This window comes from Ascidia mentula, chromosome 8, assembly GCF_947561715.1.
Source record: "Ascidia mentula chromosome 8, kaAscMent1.1, whole genome shotgun sequence".
In the NCBI taxonomy this organism is placed as follows: domain Eukaryota; kingdom Metazoa; phylum Chordata; class Ascidiacea; order Phlebobranchia; family Ascidiidae; genus Ascidia; species Ascidia mentula.
Window position 1 is genome coordinate 10,745,069 of NC_138573.1, and position 24,395 is coordinate 10,769,463.

At 37.2% G+C, this 24,395-nt stretch overlaps 1 protein-coding gene and 2 pseudogenes across 3 annotated transcripts; 2 read left to right on the forward strand and 1 right to left on the reverse strand.

Moving 5' to 3' along the window:
* The first annotated feature begins 330 nt into the window (after positions 1-330).
* LOC145911925 (uncharacterized) lies at positions 331-1,573 on the forward strand (annotated as a pseudogene).
* Positions 1,574-1,985: 412 nt separating this feature from the next.
* Positions 1,986-3,682, reverse strand: LOC145912396 (ubiquitin-protein ligase E3C-like; annotated as a pseudogene).
* A 5,443-nt stretch (positions 3,683-9,125) lies between these two features.
* Positions 9,126-16,223, forward strand: LOC145910540 (chymotrypsinogen A-like). 3 transcript variants are annotated; one of them, XM_082997697.1, is made up of 12 exons: positions 9,126-9,193; positions 10,909-10,980; positions 11,049-11,172; positions 11,235-11,308; positions 11,641-11,697; positions 11,765-11,815; positions 13,535-13,676; positions 14,788-14,932; positions 14,998-15,130; positions 15,267-15,442; positions 15,567-15,686; positions 15,746-16,223. In XM_082997697.1, exons 1-12 carry the CDS (start codon positions 9,169-9,171, stop codon positions 15,788-15,790), a joined length of 1,164 nt encoding a protein of 387 aa, XP_082853823.1. In that variant the 5' UTR covers positions 9,126-9,168; the 3' UTR covers positions 15,791-16,223. The 3 variants fall into 3 exon arrangements, with proteins under 3 accessions (XP_082853823.1, XP_082853822.1, XP_082853824.1); XM_082997696.1 differs by lacking the exon at positions 9,126-9,193 and having other exon boundaries at positions 9,588-10,980; XM_082997698.1 differs by lacking the exons at positions 9,126-9,193; positions 10,909-10,980; positions 11,049-11,172 and having other exon boundaries at positions 11,291-11,308; positions 11,447-11,697.
* The last annotated feature ends 8,172 nt before the right edge of the window (positions 16,224-24,395 follow it).

Sequence of the window (24,395 nt, forward strand, 5' to 3'; positions counted from 1 at the left end):
ACACATTGAAAATGCGGAACACATTAAAAAAGTGAATCACATTAAAATTGTCAAGGTAATATCAGCAATAAAGTTAATAAACCAACGTATTGTGACGTAATATTGGTAATAGAATCAAATTGTAACAGTTATTAATTTGTATTGTTTGCTTCAGTGTTGGCAAAAATTGCGGACAGTTTGCACTAGTGGATTAACGTCGGAAGTAGCAGCTGTGCTTAGGTTGACGGCTTGTTGTTAGATGTTTCAGCTAATGTACCATAACTCGTAGTCAGATTATTTTTTCAAAATTTTGCAGGATTAAAGAAGAACCTAATGGATTTCTCATAATTTCTAAACGATATTACTGACTTTGTTTGCATTGCTTGCGCATGTAAGGTTAAGCTGGAGTACAAGTTTTGCCCGCATTGCGGTTCTCCTGTTGATCCTGAAGAACTCGTCATAAAGAGATATTTCTTCAGAGGATTTAAATACAGCACGATCGCGGAGTTCATGTCAAAATATCACAATATGTAGCCTATATGAGCATTAGGACTTTGAGGCGACGATTAAAAACTTATGGATTACAACGTCGGACTCTTTTAGTAAATGAGACTACTATTTATGAAATACGCCAAAAACTTAACAGTTCCGCTTGTATGTTGGGCTACAGAAGTATGTGGCATATAGCCTTATACTGGAGGGGTACACGATATCGCGAAATCGCGTAACCAAACTGATGAACGAATTAGATCCAGAAGGTTGTGCTACACGACAGAGGAAATGTTTGCGGCGAAGGTTATACCGCAACCAGGGACCAAATCACTGTTGGCATATTGATGGTTACGACAAGCTTAAACCATACAGTTTTGCTGTGCATAGTTGTATCGACGGTTGGAGTCGAAAAATATTGTGGCTTACTGTTTTGAGATCAAACAACAATCCCAGTGTGGTGGCACATCTTTATTTAAATACCGTCTTGTCGGTTAATGGCTACCCGCGAAAAGTACGGTCAGACTGCGGTACAGAAAACGTACATGTTGCAGCTGCACAATGCTACTTGAACAATTCGACTTCTGCCCACGTTTACGGAACATCTCCGCACAACCAACGAATTGAAGCCTGGTGGTCATGTTTGCGACGAAGCTGTACGACATGGTGGATGAATCTTTTTAAGGATCTGATTGAAAAAGAATTGTTTACTCCGGGTCATCAGTTACAAATGGAAGCATTATGGTTTTGCTTCCCAGACATATTGCAAAAAGAGATGGACATAACAAGGGATAAGTGGAACACACATTTCATCAGAATTTCGAGAATAGAAACTGTATCAGGTAGACCGGATGAGCTTTATTATCTGTCGGAATTACATTCATGAGAAAATCAACTCAGAACCATAACAACAGAACAAGTTAAACATCTGCAACGGAGTCTCTTGGAAATAACTGATGACAATCAGCACAGCACTGAAGGCAATTTGTATCAAGAATATTTCGCTATCGTAAAGCAAACGTTGGGATTGCCGTCGCCAACCAAGTGGTATGAAACATTGAATGTTTATGAACAACTGCTGCAGTATGCCTTAGACCCATTGTAAATCATGATTAATTTGTTGTTATTTTTAAGAAAGTTTTGTGCGGTACGAATAATGCGTTTAATTCTTGAATGTATACTTGATATAATTTGCAGGAAAAACACTGTTATCAATAGAATGTTTTACAAGTTCTTAAGCTCGCAAACCTATAAATCTACGAACTTTTCTACTACTTTTACAGCTGATTGGCCGACATTGTTTCTGCGTGTGTCTTTAACTTGCTGTGGCATACTATGCGGAAAATAAAAACAATCTTTAAAACTTATCATGTGGACATAGTACGTTCGGTTTACAATGGCTTCCGATCAGTTGCATACGGCAATTACAAGCTTACAACCAATGGACAAGAAGTATCCAAGTTTATTTAGAACTAAACACGGCGAAACGAAAAAAAGGGTATCTAGTGTGCACACACTTAAACTTGTCCAAACCCTGTTTCACATGTAATGGCACACTGAAACGTATTCATCATGTCTTCTTGCGTTTCTATGTGGACTGGCAGGACCACACTTATAGCACATGTGCTTACTGTGGGAAGACACCTGCACTTCGTTCCGCCGGGAGACAAACGACATCCGTGAAGAAACGAAATACTCAAATCACTTAGCAATCCAAGAGGTGGTACAGTATCAGATCCTGTCAAGAATTTCATGAGCTTTTGAAATTCGAGTGGGCACAGTTCTGCAAAGAAACGCATCAGATGTGATAATGTCCATGACCTCAAAAAACGGTAAAGCACACTTACCATCATTCCAACAGCAATCTGTAAAGTTTAAGAATGCTTTGTAAGTGGACATTTCTTTCATTTTCTTGTTGCTGCCTTAGTCCGCAAACGTAGGCTTCAGCATTTGGAGAAAGCGGTTATAATCCCATATAAACAAACTGCCAGGACAAAACACCAGCTGCAACAATTCGGCGTGTTTCTTAATAATATCTCTGATATTGTAGCACTCCAAGCCATCTGCAATGCCAACCAGAACAGGAAGGTATGGTTCAATTTTTGATTTGATCCATTTTTTGAAAAATGGATCTGAAATAGGAGTTAATAACAGAGTTAGAGAAGAGAAAAAAAAATCCAGCTGTTTCCAATAACTTACTGTAAAACATTGTCTTTATTTTTTAACGTAGCTTTTGTGGGATCCCCTCTGTAGCCTATATTTTCCAGCATTCTACAAGCTTGTTATGTATCAAGAATATTTGAAACCGTTTTTCGATTCCCTAGGCTTTAATACGAGAAGTGGTACATTGCAATGTAGTGTAACACAACAGTTGTGAACATTGCAAACAGCATATAAACTAAACACGGCGTTTCTTACCTCATTGTATACAGATCCATATTCACAATTTTTGTTGAGATATAGTGCGGTAAGTTTTGTCGGACTTTTTCAATGCCACCAGACAAATAGAAGTATAACCAAGGGACAAATAATACCGGCCCCGGTCCACCTTGGCACAAGCTGGCTGCTATGAGACGCCCAATGCTGCGCGCTGTACCATCAGCTACACATGCAGTCCTACATATGGGCTCATAACCACTTCCATTCAAGCATTCAGTAAAAAACTGCTGTTTGACTTCCATCAGCGATTCTGGAACAATACAATTTGTTGTAAAGAATTTAAGACGTGCAATCGCGAGACCAACTATAGCGAATAGTTAACAGCCATGAAGCACAATACACACAGGTCAAATACCTGTATAGAAATCTCTCGATACTCCCCCGGTGTCAATTCCCGCTTCACCAATAAACTCAATGTGATAAGCCCTATTACGTTTTTTCCAATTCCATGATTTCATGAAGAAATTGTGAAAGTCGCGAAAAGCAAAATTTCTTCGTACTTGAATCTTTACTGCATCGACATCTGATTTGTCAATTACAGCCATTTGTAAAGCTTCCACAATTGCTGCTTTTATCGCTACCGGGGTATTCACAGCCGTACTGCAGCCATCATCCGAGACAGTGTACTCAGTTTCGTCGTCTTCTTCTAAGTTGATGCAGTCGTTGCCTTCTGTTGTACCACATGCAAATGCAGTTTGCTCTTACTTAAGCATTCATCAGCATGTACCTCAATTTCTGACAATGGATACCGCCCATTACATACAGGACAACGCATTTTGACCTGAGCGGCAGGGTTAGGCGCCGTTTTTGACCTGCGCAGTTCGTTCTCGGTTACCTCAGGGTGTTTAGCACACGCACGATTGCCTTTAAAACCTTTTTCGGTAAAGCTAGGTAAGTCTCACTCAAAACTTTTTTCGGAGTCGAATATAGTTCATCATCGAATTCGTCAGTAAGATAAAGGCATATCCGTGCATAGGGTTTTCCAAGTTTCGTTTTAAAACGCAACAATGTGAAGGGTTCATTTTTACCAGGAACATTCACTATTTTCTGGCCATCTTTGTACACTAATTGGTAAGAACGTTCACCATCAAAGTCCACGTCAAATAGAATCCTCTTGTTAACGGCAGCTTTACAAATTTCTTCGCTGGTAGCAACTTTTATTTATTGTGAAAGGAAGCATACTCCCCCTCAACGGCACCCACTTTCCATATTCGTTGCGCCGAATTAGTGCGATCTGGGTAGTAACCTCCTCGTTTTCCGACTTCCTGCGTGATTTAGGTTTTGGTCGGTGGGCCATAGCAAGCCTTTCTATATTTCAAGTTGTTTGAAAGCTGGAAGTCAAGCAATAGACCCCATACTTTATGCACATTAGGCATTGAAAAAAATTATTTTTGTCACTAGGTGGCGATGGATGACTGGAACTGGTTTAAAATCCAAAACGCTTTTCAACATTGATTGTCCCAAATGGTGCTGATGACTGGTGTTGGTGGAATGATCGACTCAACTCCACTGTCTCAACAACTGCCTAAAGGAATAAAAACATTGTTTATTCCAAAAACAAGGCTCACGACTGTGTATAAACATCAGGCACTTACAGTGTTCCTTGGTCTTCTTGCCAAAATTCTGAGAAAACTATGGCCATTTTAGTGCCTTTGTGGATGCTGCATCAGACTTGTTTAACTCACCAGATAAATCATGATATGTTTCTTTAACCTTCTTCCACTTATTTTTATTTGTATCCTGCAATATATTTGGTGGACATAGTGCAAGGTATAGCGTGACTACCGTAACGTTTAACAAACTTATCTATGATGGACATATAGTGCAATGTATAGCGTGACTACCTTAACAATTAACAAACTACCTATCATGGACATAGTGCAAGGTATAGCGAGACTACTCTTACGTTTAACATACTTACCCAACTTGGACATAGTGCAAGGTATATAACGGTGACTACCGTAACAATTAACAAACTTACCTATCATGGACATAGTGCAAGGTATAGCGTGACTACCTTAACAATTAAGAAACTTACCTATCATGGACATATAGTGCAATGTATAGCGTGACTTCCTTAACAATTAACAAACTTACCTATCATGGACATAGTGCAATGTATCGCGTGACTACTCTTACGTTTAACAAACTTACCCATCATGGACATAGTGCAAGGTATACGGTAACTACCCTAACAATTAACAAACTTACCTATGATGGACATAGTGCAAGGTATAGCGTGACTACCTTAACAATAAACAAACTTACCTATCATGGACATATAGTGCAATGTATAGCGTGACTACCCTAACAATTAACAAACTTACCTATCAAGGACATAGTGCAAGGTATAGGGTGACTACCCCTACGTTTACAAAGTTACCTATCGTAGACAGAGTGCAAGGTATGGGGTAAATGATTTCAATTACCCCCCTTGGATGAAAATATGTACCCTCCCTGTTTGCCGCAGCAGTCACGTGCGTGTTTAGGTAACCGATTTTGTACACTTTCCTGATCTTGGACGCTTACCTATGTTGGCCGTAACGTTACAGCCCTATATGAACTCTACAAGACTCGACTCTACAAGACTGTAAAACGATCCAACGTAAGCAACCGCAACAATTTATCAACAAAAGATCAAGCATATAACATACCTTTCTCTGGCTGTAGACTATATTAAAACCATTGAACATGGAAGAGGACATTTCAAAACTTTTTCGAAAACTTGCAAAGAATATTGCTGTAAAGTTTGGCAGTACTTCGTTGTGAAAACGAAATGGATCGAAGCAGCATTTTCCCTAGGTTTATATAGAGTTTCTTAAAAAAAATAAAAAAAATAGTTGATTAACTCTGATTGGAAAACTTGCCGCACGACTTTGAGCCTTTTCACCTCCGATCAGATGCGCGGCCGCTCGAGCCAGCGGGTTATGAGGCCGATCACTCACGTTGCTGACATCACTGGCATCCTTGCTGAGTCAAAGGTGCAAGCGAAAAAGTACGTGCTTCTTTGCTACAAACAAGTTATATAAATATCTTTGCAAAAAATAAATTATTTTAATGCATGTAGCGCAAAACAACTTGCGATCACTTGTTGTCACGCGTTTTTTCCCAAGTTTATCGCTTTCGTTGTGTCACGTATTCTTTTACGTCACGTTCTTTTTCATCATTCAATTCATTTACTTCCACCTGCTTATAGTTAAATGTGTTAATTCATATTTTTGTTCACGAATTGTCTAGTACGCACCAGTCATCGCACGTTGATTTTGTATCGCAACGCTAGCTCCCTTCCTCTCATGTGACACTGTTGGGCCAATGACTTGGGAGAAAAAAGGAGAAAACGGGGACTAACACAAAACGCTAGGAAAAATGGCGAGACAGACCGTTTTTTGGCAGATTGTGATTCGTCTGTGCAATTTTTAGAATTTAATGAACAAGATTGAATTGAATTGTTCAACTGTTGTGCTGGAACAGGCTTGTGGTTAAAACTGATTTTTTTATGACGGTCATAATTAATATTCGGTCGGTAAACACATTACCCCACGAAATCGCGTTCAAGTTAGGTATCGCTGTAAAGGGATTTTGAAGGGCTTTCCAACGGTGGTAGATTATCTTTCCTGTCGACCTATGAAAAAAGGTATGGCTGATTTATGACATTAAATAATTTTTTACATTTTCAAATATTTTGTGTCAATCTATGCATCGTGCCAAAAAATTATCGGAATCCATTGAGAAACAGCAAAGTTATGTGCGTTTGAAGTTTTGTCGACTGAAAAAAAAAGTTTTGTCGCGTCTCTTTGACTACAGATGTTTTCAGCAAGGCAAACTTGTCGAACACAAGGCGCGAAATTGTCCACATGAAGGCGCTGTTTATACTGAAATTTACAGTGTGGGGAGACCGTAATTTTCGATGTAACAAACACATCTAATTTTCAGTGCAACTTTGAGAGTTCTCGTTTGGCCACTCATATCTTGAACTGTTGACCGTTTCGCCTTGCAAAGCGTTGATTTGGTCATCATGTAAAAATTTCGGCAAATTAGAAGCCATGTTTTGCATTCAAAAGTGCTGTGATCTAATTTTGAAACAATAAATACAGTGCAAAACAAATATTTCTGTTTGTATCTTTCGCTTGAATTGCCTATTTTCTGTTTCATATTTTGAGCACTTAGTATCTTTGGCTAGAAAGTTTAGCTGGGCAGTTTGAAACATTAAGTAATGTTGGCACAGCTCCCAACTTCAATTTTTCAGACAGTCTTTTCAATTTAGTTCAAACTGGTTCGGTTCGATGTGTTTTTAAACACACTAAAGGGTAAATAATAACTGATCTGTGTATATCTTTCAGTCAAACCTCTGTTTTCGTTAGTACCCACTTATCTCAGCGACAATTTTGTAGCCAGTGTCTGCGAATGGATACAGCGGTAGGAAAGCGAAACATTTTGAACCCATTCTCACTTCTGTTTATACAGTTTGGAGCTGAGCCTCCTCCCACAATGCAAAAATCTTTTCACACAAGGGTTTCTATACCAACATACAAAAATATTAACCCGATACCACTTTATTAACCCTCTCTTAATCGACGAAAAACTTTATTTTGTGACGTAACAACTACATTTTACATCGATTTTAATCGGTTGGCGAATATTTTAAGGAAGAGCCCGTTTTTTGTCCTTGACAATCAAGCCTATTCTCAACCAAATCTAACAAGTATTTCTTTTGGAAATCGTTAATACCGTAGCTCATATTGCGCGCAGTAGGCGCGTTGGTCGAGCCCTCTGTAAAAAGAGGGTGCACGTCCATCATTTGCCGTGTTTGCCTTTAAATGACTTAAAAATTTTAACAAGTTAAACTCCAACGTATTGAGTCGTTGCACATCCACAAAAATAGTGGTTGCGTCAATAACAAAGAACAATGTGTTTTCTTTCCGGCAGTTTACAATAATTTGTTGTAATTGTTGTGTCTTCTGTAATGTTTGGTGCCTCTAGCACGTGAGTTGACAAGCGGTGTCAACGTTCCCCTTTTTTTCTTTTTCTTTTGTGCCACTGCGTGTTTCAGTGTGATTCAATTGTTGCGTTATACCTGATGAAGTCTCGCCGCATGGCAGACGAAACGTCGTAAAGTACAGCACGTTTACGCCAGAAGATCAGTACATTTTTAAGAGTATAATTCTGTGTAACAATGCAACGGGTTATGCATAAGTGCCAGTGTTTGGGTTGAATGAAAAAAAAGTGTAGATTTGTTTTGTGAAAAAATGAATCACAGAAAATATTTTCCATTTGAAATTAATCGAAGTCCTCCTCTACACAAACTGTTTTGGAGGCCCCCATGGTTGTTTATACTCCCATAGGACATGCAGTTTCGCTGTAAGCCTTTGCAAAACCCCTCATGCAGCTGTCACTAGGTACAGGAAGGAATTAATTGTGAGATAGGGCCTTTAATTTTTTGTTGAAATTTTGTTTTTTGAAATCGCTTTCTATTGTTTCTCATTCGCACGCAGGCTTGTTAACGTTTTGTTCGTTATCTCGTTTTTGTTTCGTGTTTGAAACGTGTGCAAATACGACTCCTTTGTCGCGTAATCACAACAATTTTCATTTTATCTTTTTTTGTCCTTGATATCGTCCTATACATTGCGACGCTTTCAACAAATAAACAGATTTATTAGTGGTTTGGTCTCAAAACAGACCGTTCTGACCCGATATGGGGTTCTCAGACTCAAGCCGATCAAGAACACAGATAAACCAGTTACGGTCAAAGATCTAACGCCGGGTCTGAGAACCACCGGAACTGTTTTGTAGGATCCAGATCCACCACCAATACCGTGTATATTTTATTTGCGTTTCAATCTCAACACAGTTTATAAACAGCATCACAGCGAACAGTTAAGTAAACAGGAACAAAAAAGATTTAAAACTAGATGCCTACATGGCTCCACCTTGTGCAAATAGAATCTTTTCTCAAACACGAGACAAGTTTTACACGCATGAACGCGCAAATTTACAGAAATGTTTGACTGTCCTCCGTTATACGTTGGAGTTTTTGGATTAAATCAAGCGAAATGGCTTCGGATACCGGAGTCAATGAAATTCACGTGCAACGCCAAACTGCTGTGGAGTTTGTTTTGTAGGTATAATTGGGCTGGTATTTCTTTCCTTTTTTAATCACAAAATATGTTTCTTAAGCTTGCTACTCTTTTCTATCAGGTAATTTTACGGTAGGTTTGCTATGTTGCCGAAACAGTGTAGGTTTGTTTGCTTTTCTTGCGTGTTATGACACCACATAATTTCATGCCAGGTAAGTCGTATCAACGGTATACTCGTGCTGTACTTTTTTCAGTTGGGCATACTATAAAAAAAAAGACGCCGATTTCCACACAAGTTTTTTCCGAAGCCACGTCGCAAAATCGCCTCATGTAACAAAATTAACACTGCGTTTTTGAGCTGTGTAGGAGATTCGACTTATATTTTGTTTACATTTGTTTTATTTTTCTGACTGTTTCTCATTCGCACTCAGACCTTTGCCAAACAGTCATCAGTATATCAGTGGGGTTGTATGCAGGGACGGCGCAAGCTCATTCACTCTTTATTGACCCTATGCTCTCACAAAAGTGACTACACAGTCGGCTACATGAATAAGAGACAATACATATTTTCTCTGACAACAAAACTCCAGCACTTGACAATTTAAAGCCAAGCGGACACCAATCGAACACAATTTTAACGTTGAAGATGGGTTTCTCACACGTTAGTGGTACTTGCAAGAACGCTGTCGTGCCTGCACATTTTCTGTTGAATGTCAACATATGCAAAATTTGCGATGGTTTACTAAGCGCCGTTTCCTACTGATCCTCCATATTTTCACGTCAAAAGTGTAAATCATCACCATGTGGGTCTTGCAGGAGAGTTAATCGAAGCGCTGCAGATAGGATTCAAACGTAACGTACTATGAGCCGCGTTTGCGTTTTTGTCGACGTAGCGGACGGTATGTATCCACCATGTATTTCCAATGCGACTGTATATACTGACGTGATTTTCCGTGCGAAAGTGTCCTTCATTCATGGATACCATCAACCAAGACCACTTTGGAGCGTTTTTTTAGTTCTCATGCTATCGTACTATTCTCCGCTTTGTCCTGTTAAATTATTGCGTATTGCTTATCATGTCAAATCAATAGATCTTTAGATAAACAAGTCGGCTTTGGACCTCTGTCACACGATTGAAATTGAAACAACGAGCACAGTTATGAAAATGCTTGTTTGAAATATTGGATCAAGTGTGTACAGAAATAACACAAAAGAAAAAATTCATAAACGTAGAAAAGACTCATCGCTCAAGCACATGTAAAATCGTGGAATAGGAAATGATTTCCAGGATTTTGTATAAACAACTACGTACAATTAATTCTTGCTCTCCAGAAGTTTTCAAGAATAGCCGCCAGCTACTGACGCTACAGCCGTTGATGACACAAGAGATCATTGCCTAGGGGTATACCTTGCTGACACGTCACAAAAGTTTTACAGTTTGCTATATCGCCCTCTGTTCGTTTTGAAATGGCTGAAATAGCATTGTTTTTGAGACAGGGTAGTTTAAATTCCAAGCAGCGTTTTTTGACGTCACTAATTTTTTTGCAGTTGCGCTAAACTTTTATTGCTGAGAAAAAACATTTAAAAAGAAAAACTGCTTGTGCACCCTAGGTTCAGTAAGCTGTGTTTCGGTTACATACGCTGACGCATGAAGTTTATTATCGTCCCCGGGCTATATAACGTCATATCTCTACATCGCATTGTCAACAAGTCAATGTAATAAATGATTTCAATTCGTCGATGGCCAATTTATCGTTAAAATTGTCCAAACAAATTCAGCGGCATAAACAATTTCGTGCTTTATTTGCAGCCATGGATTTTGTTTCATTTGTATTATTATTATTGATTGAAAATCAACAAATGAAAAATTTACCAAGATATAATAATCGTAATTATCTAGTTCATCAACAACTTATTTATTCCGAAGGTACCCGGGACCTCAGGCCTGAGGCAAATTTACAGTTTACCTCGACGCGTTCACCAGGTTACCAAGCACAAGGTATGGCACTATAGCGTCTAAAAATTTACATTGCAAGCCGCTTTTCGGATGATGAGTTTCTTTTTTAGGTATAATTTCCAGGGGAAATGTCCGAATTCGAAGTCATTTGTCGCATGGTTTTTCGTCACTGGTTGAAGGATGCGACCGAGAAAATAATGAGCGAGTAGCTTGCAACACTACGGCAATAACGGAGTATATAGTCTATTAGTATATTTATTATATTGAACACTTTATTTATGTTTATGTTTTTTTAGAGATGTGTGCAATCGGTGGCTTTGCTGTTGGAATGGAGAAGACACAATTCCTTGCGCCAAGAATAAATATTTTTGTAAGTTTCATTGTTGTATACCGGAAAAACACACACACATAAACTACCTTTTTTCTGCGCGAAAGAAACGGTAAACATAGGTCAAAAGCGTCTGTGGCCCAAGGCCTTTTCATTGCTGAACAGATCGTGCGTATGTAGGCTACAGTACCATTATTTAAAAATGGTTCAAGGAACAACGTGGGTAATCACTGGTTGGACCATAACCGGAGGTTCTGTGATGCTGATTGGCTTTTTGTTTTTCTACGAATTACCTGAAATTACTGTGCCGACTTCGATACCACCAAACAACGCAACGGAACTTACCACGCCGGATATTAACAAAACAACTGCAGTTACAAAAATTGACTTCTGTGGCATTCCTTCTTCTCAAAGTGTAAAGAAATCTTTAGGTACGATGTAAGATGTATTATAAAGTAATGGCAATACGATTCACTAAATACCGCATTATCCTTGCAGAACCGGCACTGGGACCATTGATAACGGCGGTAATTGGTGGTCGAATTATCGGTAAGTTTTAATTTGAACTAAAATAGCAGTTTGATGGGCCAATTTTATAAATTATAGCCAGTGGTGGCTCGCATATAGCCACTGTAGTACTGCAGCACCACCTATTTCCTATTGAAGCTAACATTTAATTTAAAATTTATGTCGTAGGTTAACAGCTATTCTTTAGTTCATAGATTCCCAAATGACGCGTCGTTTTAATGTTCATGGAGCATCGCATGCTATACTTACGGGTTTTGAACGTATTTTATTTTCATAACAAACTGCGCTGTATTTCTGCTAATTGCACTAATTCAAAAAAACTACTTTACATCACACGTGCGAATTTGTCTCTGAAAAAGCTTGACACTTTTTGAGTGGGTCATAATATATTTTGTTGGAGATGAAGGCATCACAGGCTCATGAAAGTTAGGAACCACTGCCTACAAACCACAAAAGCAGAAGTTGCCAGCGAAAAAGTTTATGGTTTAATTTAAGCAACTTTGCCAAAACGTTTGCGAAGTTTTAGCATTAATAAATACAATTTTGTTATAAACTACTTATATTTAATATATCCCGTTAAGTAGGGCGAAGAACAGTTTTTTGTCGGTTTATGATCAATATTCGATCGGCGGCCTAAACACTACTTAGGTATCGCTAAAAAGATCTTTAAATGAGCTTTGCAGAGGTGATAAATGTTTCCCCACGAATTCAAGTTTAGTATCTCTGGAAAGGTTTTAAAACCTTTCCTGCAAAGCTGTGAAAAAAGTTTTAGTAGTTTCATGAGAATGCACATAAATATCCGTTTCCGCTACGTTTTTTGCCTTTGACTGATTGTGGTTTAAAAAAAAATGTTTGTCATTCAATCACACTACTCAACCAAATACTAATTAATTTGGTTGCGGTGCAAACGCTTTGAAAATCTGTTGCTGTTTTCACGATATGCAATTTTAACTGCGCGCGCAAATGTGCAAACAGGAATAGCGGGCAAGCAAAACAGTTTTTATTTGTATGTTTTCTTGACTACGTAACCGCACATTTAATCCCTTTTTCGGTTGCAAGTATATTCAATACTTTTCTTTCAAAGTAATAGTAATAAATATTCGGTGCAAGTAGCCTTCTACCGCAAAAACTGCATTCGAGTGTTCCATATCCATATAGCGTTACGCAAGCCAGGAAGCCACCGTTTGTGAGATCATTCGCGCTAATACGGGCATACGTATTTTGCAATGTTTGATCATAATTAACCTTAATTTCCAGCAAAAAATCAGAGAATTCCCCCCCCCCCCCAATTTTAGACGCCCCTTCAACCAATCCTGGATACGCCTATGCGAATACCCCCTCAATTTTTTTCCAGATTCGCCACTGGAGTAGGCATATTGTGGTCAAGTTACACTGGATAAACAACTGACCCCACTTGTCAGAGACAGTTGTTTGAATCCATCTAAGGGTGTGATGCCACTGTAAACCAATGTTTTTTGCCTTGGATTTGCGCTGCATCAAAATCCAATTGTATTGAACACTTTATATCTGTGTTTCGTGTATGATTTAAATTTTTTCAGTCTTAGTTTCAGTAGCATATCTTTATATTCGACTACTAAGACTTGAAGGGATGCTAAAAATTTCAACCTGTTAAAAGGGGTTGTAAATTCAATATTTGGGAGCCCCATGTTGCCCTATCAGGGCTATTTTGTTTTTATAGGATTTTTTGTAGGTATATTTGGTAGCAACATTTTTGTATAGGTGGAACAACAGCAATAGAAGGTGACTGGCCATGGATGGCTTATATCTACACTCGTGCAAACGGTCCCATATCCGGTGGACAGTGCGGAGGTTCTCTACTTAACAATAGATGGGTTGTGAGTGCAGCCCACTGCATTGCAACGTAAGACTATTAAATTTTAAAAAAGTCATTAGTTAGTGTAGTGTGGTCTTTTAAACAAAAATGCTGGGAGCATGGAAAGAAACCAAAATTTATACTCGGAACAGCTGATAAGGGAATTTCATGTGTATTAAAGGTGCATTAGTGATTACTGTTGGGACAAAGTTCTGTTAGGATCATTTCTCCAAGTGGGGATTTTATTTTGTTTGTCTGTAGAGATCTGCTGTAGATGATATTAGACGGTGTCTTAGTCAAAACTGGTTGATTTAGACTCTGTGCAGTTGCACCTGGTGCTGGCACAGTTCAAGACAAAGAAACCAGGACACCATAGACATGGTTCCCATTATTTTTAAATTTGCATCTGCCTATTTTTAAGGATATATTTTTCAAGGAAAGTTCATGAGTAAAATTTTATAATACATACTTTTACAAAAGACAATGTTGTATAAGAGCTTACAGTAAATGTCTAAAAAATATCCAAACATTGTAGAAATAAGCAATGTGGAGCCAATAATATGAATTGTGTATGAGCTGCAGACAGATAGCCACTGTTTCGACCTAAGTGCAGCTTGTGTGACTATCAGACGACTTTGCTTCATTATTCTCCTGTACCAGATTTTTTTAGGACTTTACAAAAATCACTTGCCTCTAAGTAACTTAAGACTTAATGTACTGTATCTAACACTAGGCATAGTTTGGGCACTGACAAACGGATTATTTTTGTTTAGTGCTTGTTTTTGTTACAACTGTTTGGACCACGTAGATTTTATTTTGTACAATTCAGTAATTTTCACTTTGTTTGATTCTGGAAAATAGAATAATCTACAAAAGTTAGCTACCATATTCTTAGGTACTATTGTAATAGGTTGCATAATGCATGGCCACTCTCATTTTATACATGTAAATTGGAATAGCAAGTGCAGAGCTTGTTAATTTAGGCTGTGATATTTATGATAGCAAAGTTATACACACCCCAAGTTTGCCAAACCAGATTGGACTGTGCACTATTCGCACTCAAATAATTTAAAAAAAAAAACAGTTAATTAATTTTTTGAAGTGGCGCTGGAATAAACTTAATTTCGTGAAGAAAACCTTTTCACTTTTGTGCATTAAGGCGGGACCCTTCTTTGTACTCTGTCATTTTGGGAGAACACATGTTAAGTGTAACTTCTGGGCGAGAGGTGACAAGAGACATTTCCAGGCTTGAATTTAGAAACTACAACTCTTTGACCTTTGAGAACGATATAGCTCTGCTAAAGGTTAGAATATACTTGTACAGATGACCTGTACACAGGTTTAATTTGGAAATTATGTTTTGGGATAGATGTCATCACCAGTGGTGTTCACAGAATTTATTCGCCCGGTTTGTACTGTTCCTAAGGGGACTAGAACAGATGAAGCTGATGCTCCAACCTTTGCTGGGGCAATATGTTCTACGCTTGGATGGGGTTTTACCTGTTAGTGTTTTTTTGTTCAGAGCGCAAGAACCAGTAAATTACTCTGTGTTGTTTTGTTGCTTGTAGCCTAGTTTTAAGTGTATTTTTGTTTTAACTTGCATTAACCTGATGCACTGATCATGTTTGTTGCTTGCAGCCCCGCTAAATGGAATGAAGAGTGATATTTTAATGCAGCTAAATGTTAGCATATTTCCTAACACTCTCTGCCATTTGCTTACCCTGAGAAGCTCAAGTGATTACCAAGGACGAGTGGTGGCTGATGGAGATGCAAAGTTTTGTGCTGGAGGAGTTTTGGGAGAAGATTCATGTGATGTAGGCAGAATCATACTTTGTCTAAACTGTTGAAACTTTCACATTTAAGCATGAGCATGAAATGGCGTTTACGATAAAACAACTTAATGACTTTTTAATGCATCACTATCACCTTTGATGACAGGGAGATAGTGGTGGTCCTTTGGTTTGTTTACATACTGATGGATCATATTATTTACATGGAATAACATCATATGGTACCACTGAATGTGCCCAGCAAAACAAGCCAGGAGTATACACAAAGGTGATTGACAATTGATTCACTTAAGATTATGTTTTCAAATCGCTTTTTACATGTTTCAGGTTGCTGATTTTGAGGATTGGATCAGCACAATTATCTCCACATAAAAGCAATTATTAATTCTCAAAAATTTCCAAAAATATAATCGAGATGCACTATATGCACAAAAAAATAAAGTTATATATATATATTGTGTTATGATGAACCGAATTGTTTTTTTATGTATGTGGGAATTGTTTCACAAAAAGAGAGCTGTAGGAATTATTGGCTGCTGTTCCTTTTCATGCTGTAAATTAAGCTTGCAAATCTTGTTTATGCATTTGCTAAGGGTTGTTATTTTGCTGCTGTTGTGCAGTATAAGATCCAATGATCCAACAAGCGGACCGCTAGTAGGACGGGGGTAGCATGTAAGTTTGCCCAATGACGTCACATTGACATAATTTTTGGTGTGACGTCATCTTTGTTCCGACGTATACTGTTCTCCTAAACTACATTTTACTGCATTTAAAAGAAAATGACAAGTAGTGCAAAATAAATTGATCTATGTGTATGGATTGTTTATTCACAAGGCACTTCGCTAATCTGCTTTGACTGTTAAAGGCCGTATCTCACAATTAAATCTTGAAAATTGAGCTTTAGAGGTCATTCGCCTTCATGCACCTGGTAACAGTTTCTCTTGTTTGCCAAAAACAATTTCCGGGTCTGACTACAGCCTGTTCTTCTGCGGTCATTCAATCGAAACACTGGCGCCCATGCATGACCCATTGCATTGTTACACCATAGTATACTCTCATGGTAGTCCAACACCCATTGTTTCATTGTGACGTTTTGGGTTCGTTACGCTTGAGCACTTCGGTACGCTGGTGTGTTGTTTGATGGAAAAAGCCTGTTTACAGAAGTGTAAAACCATAGTATACTCTTATGGTAGTCCAACTCCGACTTTCCATTGTCTCCGTCACTCATGAGCACTTCGGCACTGAACCGCCAAAACGACTACTGCGTATGCTGGTTTAATGCCAATGTTGTGCAGTAAACGTAGGAAAAGTTACACTAATTAGTAAAATACGCGTGTTTCGGACAAATAAGCTTACGAATATGATCTTGACATTATTTTCCGAAAAACAAAATTGAGTAAACGGTGTCCTAACTAATCTGTTGAATATGTTTCTTATACTGTACGGCAAACGAACCTGCTTCACTAGAGAATATGAATTAAAACTTTAATGGAAAGTAAGTTGCTTCGAACAAATTGAGTTCTTCTTAACTCTGTGGTTCAAGCTGATGAGCATTACATGAAAAATGGCCAATCTTCAAAAAGAAAATATATAACATCAGCGTTTCATGATGGATTCAGGATAATGAGCAACATATTTCATATATAAGGAAAACCTTTCCTATTTTGCAACTTGGAGAATTTAGCAAAAATGTTGGTAACACTTTTATTTTGCACCTAGTTAGGTGCCCAACTGATGAAGGTGGTTGTCACAACAAAGTGGAAGTCTCTGCTTGGCTGTTTGTTTGGCAAAGTCGTCTGATAATCACACCAGCTGCACTGATGAGACCTCATAGGTAAAAGCAGTGGTCATCTTTATGCAGCTTACACAATTCTTTTAGTTTTTCCCAGAATACCGCCATGATATGAAACTATAATCTATGGAAAATGTACTGGCCTAAGTAGACTAGAGGGTGGAATTTGTGGATGTGTGCATGTTTCCAGATGTAGGATTTTAAAGGTATTCTATGACTAAAATGTGGCAATCTGTGCTATCCAGCGGTTCCGCAGTATTTACTTGTATTGTTGCATGAAAGGCTATGAAGTTTTAACTGCCTTTGATTTTCATATTTTGTTACTATGTAGTTATTAGCTACAACATTTTTTTTAATTTTGCTGAAAAAAGTTTGCTTAGTTAAAGGGGCAAAAAATAGTTTTTGTGGGTATTTTATCTACCAATGACCCAATACATAAAATTGCAGAAAGTTGTTTGAAATTGTAGAAACGCAGCCTACAAAAGAGGCTTGATATTTTTCTGTAGATTTGTATTGCATTATTTTATTATGTATATTTTTTTGCATATTACACATACATTATATTAATAAACAAATCCTATTTATACATGTTGTGATTTTTACCCCTTTGTTAAACAGTGCACAAAAAAGAGTAGACGTTGGATTATGACCTACAAATTGTACAAATGATGTTTTGTTTGTGCAAATGCCTTTCCTCATTTCATTGCATGGTTGTACTGTCATCCACTTTATTATCTTCAAAGACATTTTTAAAGTTTTATTCAACACACATTACAGTGATTGCACAGCATTGTTACAGAAATTTAAATATACAAAACATCCCAACAAAATACACTGGCTCATGAAACATTTTATGTTTATCTTGTTGAATTGACACATTAAGGCCACTTTGTTACTATTCAACAACAGAAAGCAAAATGTTAAACTATTCAATCTTGTGTTAGTTAAGAGCATGTAATATATTGGCAGAAATTTAGGTGGTTTGGTAAAAAAATGTTATTTTTGTGTGAGCAAAATGTTATTTTTAATAAGGTGCATATGCTATTTTCAATTTTCCAGTTTGAAAAACATAGTATGAAACTGGGCTGTTGTAATTGGTGCTAACAAACTTTTTTAACAAAGATTGCAAATAAATGCATGCATGAAAAACTGTCTGACAAACAATACAGTTTTAAATTTTAACCAAAGCTAGACATTTCCACCTTAGGCTATAAAAGTATGTTGCAATAATTTGGTTACATCTTCAAAAACACATTAGCGTTAATTGTTATAGTGCTGTTGATTTTTTACCAAATGTGTCCTTTAACTCAACTGCTTTCTTTTCGTTGTAAACTGACCAAAACAGAACATGGGAACGAATTCTTCAGAAATAAACAGCAATATTCTGGTCTTTCGGGATGAAATACAAAACAGCGTTGCCACAGTTATGACCAGCACGTGCAAAAATGTGCTAAGACATATTTTCTAGCTTGCGTCGGCACAAGATCCCGTTAAGCCAGCTGTCCGTGTATGTATAGACCGTCCTGCGCGAGCACATATGCAATTGAGACAGCTCCTATGTTAATACCGCTTAAAACTTACGGAATAACCAAGTTTTACACTCCTGTAAACAGGCTTTTTCCATCAAACAACAAACCAGCGTACCGAAGTGCTCAAGCGTAACGAACCCAAAACGTCACAATGAAACAATGGGAGTTGCACTACCATAAGAGTATACTATGGTAAAACCATAGTATACTCTCATTGTAGTGCAACCATTGTCTCCGTCACGCATGACTTCCAGGAGATCAAATGCGACTTTTTGCATACGAAGAGATAGGAAACTCGCAAATAAATTGGAATTACTTAAAACGTGGGTAGAGTTTCGAGCTGAATTTTTAGTATGTTAAAGTTAGATTCCAATAATTAAAAATATTAAATATTTCCTACCCTTCTTTCCGAGGTACGGTGATGTTTTGTCGAACAGTTTTTGGTGTAAATTGGAAGTTTTAAAGTGTAAGTATACCACCTTATGTCATATTTGGTTTAAGTATGTATAAACATACCTGTGTTGACGTAATAAATCTAGTGACGGAACCATGACGTCATTTTATAGGCATAAATACGGTTTTAAGGTATCCTATCGTGTAAAAATGCGTTTTTTAGGTATTGTGATTTTCATGCAAGATTCAATTCGTAACTACAATGTAGATCAACAGATGACCAAAGGTCGAAATGCTTTGGGCCTGCTTGCTCTGAAATAATGTTTGTGAATCTGGTGAAGTTAAGTAGCCTACCACAGGCAAAAATATTTTTTTGAAGAATATACATACAAATTTATGTAATATGATATGTTTCATAATCACCTACAGTTTTTTCTATGTGAGTCAGTTTGTTATGTAGATGTAATCTTGTGTGTATTTGCCATACATAAACATATTTATGAATTCTTTTAGGTTGTTGTTTACAAAATTAACAGTGTGGAGAAACATAACTAGATAAAACATAAGCAATACATAATGTGCCTGTTAACTTAGATTCAAAAATGTATTTTTCAAAGAAGCTTTGGGTTTCATGTTGTTGAAATATATAAATATATTCTGATGCTAGCATGACATGAGTATTTCCTTTGCAATTGTACATAAACAAAGTATCCTGTTTACTTTTTGTGTGGTGATTGGTTTTTGCTAGACAGGAGTTAGTCATACATTTTGATTTAGAATTTATTATCATACACCATAAAACTTACAATAATTTTAATATTCGAACACATTAAATGTTTTCATCAGAGACAGAATTCAAATGATATAAATTTGTGGAGATTGGTACAAAAATCTTGCTTCTTTCATCTGAGAATCCTGAAGATTGTCTGAAATATATTACTTCTGTCATGTTCTGGCAAAATAGTATGTGATAATTTGGACATACAAATCTAGGCAAGGAAGACAGATTAAGTAGAGTTTTACTTTAAACTGCAACATGCGAATTTGTGACATAATACCAAAATCAACTAATTTTGTTTGGTCACTTTTTAGTTTATGGATTGCATTGATACATATCCAACACATAAAATTGATCAAACCCTATTAAAATATTACATCAAGATGTAAGATACATGCAAAAATAGATTAGCAGCACATTTATAAATGTCTGAAGACCCGGAATAACTTCAAAATATAGTCTACTTATGGCAGACTACGTTATTTTGCCTTGAAATGTCTTTCTACAAAAAACAAAGCGGTTTTAGCCAGATTAGTACTCACAATCTGCGTCATGATTACGTCACAGTTAGATTACGTCAACAGAGGCAAGTTGAAACACACTTAACATAAAAAAAAACAAATGCAAAGAGGCATACTTACGCTTTTTCATTCCATTTGCACAAGGCCTTCAAAAAATTCTTCGGAAAAACGACGTGTTATTTCAAAAAAGGAAATGATTTATTTCTTATTTTTTTTACCCATTCGAATCAGTATAATACTTGTTTTAACATACTGAAAATTCGTTTTAAAACTCTACCCACGTTTTAAGTAATTCGAATTTGTTTGCGTGTTTCCTATCTCTTCGTGTGCAAAAAGTCGCATTTGATCTCCTGGAAATCATGCGTGACGGAGTTTCCCACAGACAATAAAACAAACAAAGAAAATAGGAGCCGTTGCACTACCATAAGAGCATACTATGGTAAAACTTGGTTATTCCGTAAGTTTTAAGCGGTATTAACATAGAAGCTGTCTCTCGCAGGACGGTCTATACATACACGGACAGTTGACTTAACGGGATCTTGCGCCGACGCAAGCTAGAAAACATGTCTTAGCACATTTTTGCATGTGCTGGTCATAACTGTGGCAACGCTGTTTTGTATTTCATCCCGAAAGACCAGAATATTGCTGTTTATTTCTGAAGAATTCGTTCCCATGTTCTGTTTTGGTCAGTTTACAACGAAAAGAACGCAGTTGAGTTAAAGGACACATTTGGTAAAAAATCAACAGCACTATAACAATTAACGCTAATGTGTTTTTGAGTATGTAACCAAATTATTGCAACATACTTCTATAGTCCATGTAAGGAGTGTGTTGATGTGTAGTAAGTTGGAAATGTCTAGCTTTGGTTAAAATTCAAAACTGTATTGTTTGTCAGACAATTTTTCATGCATGCATTTATTTGCAATCTTTGTTAAAAAAGTTTGTTAGCACCAATTAAAACAGCCCAGTTTCCATGTTTTTCAAACTAAAAAATTGAAAAGAGCATACCGTATTTACTCGATTGTAAGCCGCGGCTTATAAAGTTTTTTAACCTACCGTTTGTGCGGCTTACAATCGAGGGCGGCTTATATTCGAGGGCGGCTAACATTATTTAATGTCACACCGATATTTTGTCTGCGCTCTGTTTTTTAAAGAAATTTACCTTCAACTCGCTCTATCGTACCAATACGTTTTATCGCCCAAGGTTGTCAGCGTATCTGACTATTTTAAACGACAGATTTGTTGACAATTATTGTTGTAGGTCACCTAACTTTGTCTTTAACATTACCGTGCGGCTTACATTCGAGGGCGGCTTATATTAATTTTTGAACACCGTCGCATGCGGCTTACAATCAAGGGCGCCTTACATTCGAGGGCGGCTTACAATCGAGTAAATACGGTATGCACCTTAAACATAACATTTTGCTCACACAAAAATAACATTTTTTTACCAAACCATCTAAATTTCTGCCAATATATTAGATGTTCTTAACTAACACAAGACTGAATAGTTTAACATTTTGTTTTCTGTTGTTGAATAGTAGTGGCCTTAATGTGTCAATTCAACAAGATAAACATGAAATGTTTCATGAGCCAGTGTATTTTGTTGGGATGTTTTGTTCATTTAAATTTCTGTAACAATGCTACAACCATGCAATGTAATGAGGAAAGGCATTTGCACAAACAAAACATCATTTGTACAATTTGTAGGTCATAAACCAACGTCTATTATTTTTTTGTGCACTGTTTAACAAAAGGGTAAAAATCACAACATGTTTAATTAGGATTTGTTTATGAATATAATGTAATGTATATATAATATGCAAAAAAAATATACATAATAAAATAATGCAATCTACAGGAAAATATTAAGCCTCTTTTGTAGGCTGCGTTTCTACCATTTCAAACAACTTTCTGCAATTTTATGTGTTGGGTCATTGGTAGATCAAATCCCCACAAAAAGTATTTTTTGCCTCTTTAACTAAGCAAACTTTTTTCAGCAAAATTAAAAAAAATGTTGTAATAACTACATAGTAACAAAATATGAAAATCAAAGGCAGTTAAAACTTCATAGCCTTTCATGCAACAATACAAGTAAATACTGCGGTACCGCTGGATAGCATAGATTGCCACATTTTAGTCAAAGAATACCTTTAAAATCCTAAATCTGGAAACATACACAAATTCCACCATCTAGTCTACTTAGGCCAGTACATTTTCCATAGATTAATTTCATATCATGGCGGTATTCCGGGAAAAACCAAAAGAATTGTGTAAGCTGCATAAAGATGACCACTGTTTTTACCTATATGGTCTCATCAGTGCAGCTGGTGTGATTATCAGACGACTTTGCCAAACAAACAGCCAAGCAGAGACTTCCACTTTGTTGTGACAACCACCTTCATCCGTTGGGCACCTAACTAGGTGCAAAACTAAAAGAGTTACCAACATTTTTGCTAAATTCTCCAAGTTGCAAAATAGGAAAGGTTTTCCTTATATATAAAATATGTTGCTCATTATCCTGAATCCATCATGATACGCTGATGTTATAATTTTCTACTAGGCCGTGCTTACAATGGGAGGGTATGCGTTTAGGTGTATCCCTCTGTACGAGCGGAAGTCCCATGTATTTTTGGACAAGTTTAATATTTTTGGAAAGCTTGATTTACATGCTTTCATTTGGTTGTAAATTAAAAGTGGGATTATAACTATGGAAAAAGTTATTGAAGAAAAGTCGATATTTTTTCATGTTTTCGAAACATAAATTCATATTTCTGCAATTTTCCCATCGAATTTTTTAAATATTTTAATATCCTTTGAAAGAGTTACGCGCGTAGAATGATTTGCGTTAACATTTCACTGGGCGAATCTCTCTTTCGCAACTCATGACATAATACGCATTTGATATTCATAACCGATTTAATAATTTATATCGTTAGAAAGGTCAGCCTATGATCTATAACGTGTAAAAAAGTCATGCTGCTACCTCGTAGGGCGGCCGAGTAACTCGCGTTCAAAGTTTTGTTAACTGGCGATTTTTTTTTGTGAACTAACATCCCTCTTCCTTAATTTAAATAACTGTGCTAGCGTTGTGGTTATAGGAGCCAATATTGATATGAAAAGAACATAAATTTAATGCTCTACAAAATACAATTAAAAGATTTGAAATTAAGATGGCCGTCGACATCCACATAGCGCGTTGAACTTGACCCTCTTTTCGCGATTCAGCATAATGGCGGTTTTCTTTCTTGATGACGAAAATACATTAGGAACACAAATCACGGATTAACTCATAATTCTGAGAATAAAAAGACTGACCCATACTGTTAATAACATTGTCATGTTTGAAAAACGGGGTCTAATGTACTATTGTACGAACCTATGTTCTAGAAATCGGGGAATTCCCAAAATACGTCACAATGAAGATGGGGTCAAGTTATGACGTAACAGATTAGCAACACTTACATTTACACTTGATATTTTGGATTAGTGCTGATGGCCAGCACCACTGAATCACTGAAAGAGTGCGACTTCGACGGTCGCCTATGACGCCACAAGAATTCGTCAATGTACGTCGGATTATAGTCCCTATGTACACCATTTCTCCGGCGTAACTGGCGTTTAGCCGCCGACCACAGGCTTTCTATTGAGTTAGTGTGGACGCTATGTGACGTAACATACTGCACAGAGTGATTAACTGTTCTGTGAGTATATCCTATAATCCTATGACTACAAGTGCAAAAACACACGTTTAAAAAAACTACCATGTCGCGATTGGGCTTAGCCAAAAATGTTTGGTCAATGTTTTACGTTTTGCGGGTCGTGTTTCCACGTCGCATACGCATTCAAGCGTTTCGCCCTTCTCTGATCGTGTCGCGGGGTTTGCAAAAGTGCGAAAACCTGACAGATCGTCTCTGTCGGACGCTTGTGTCACAAAAAAAAAATTGGATTCGAACTGTGTGGC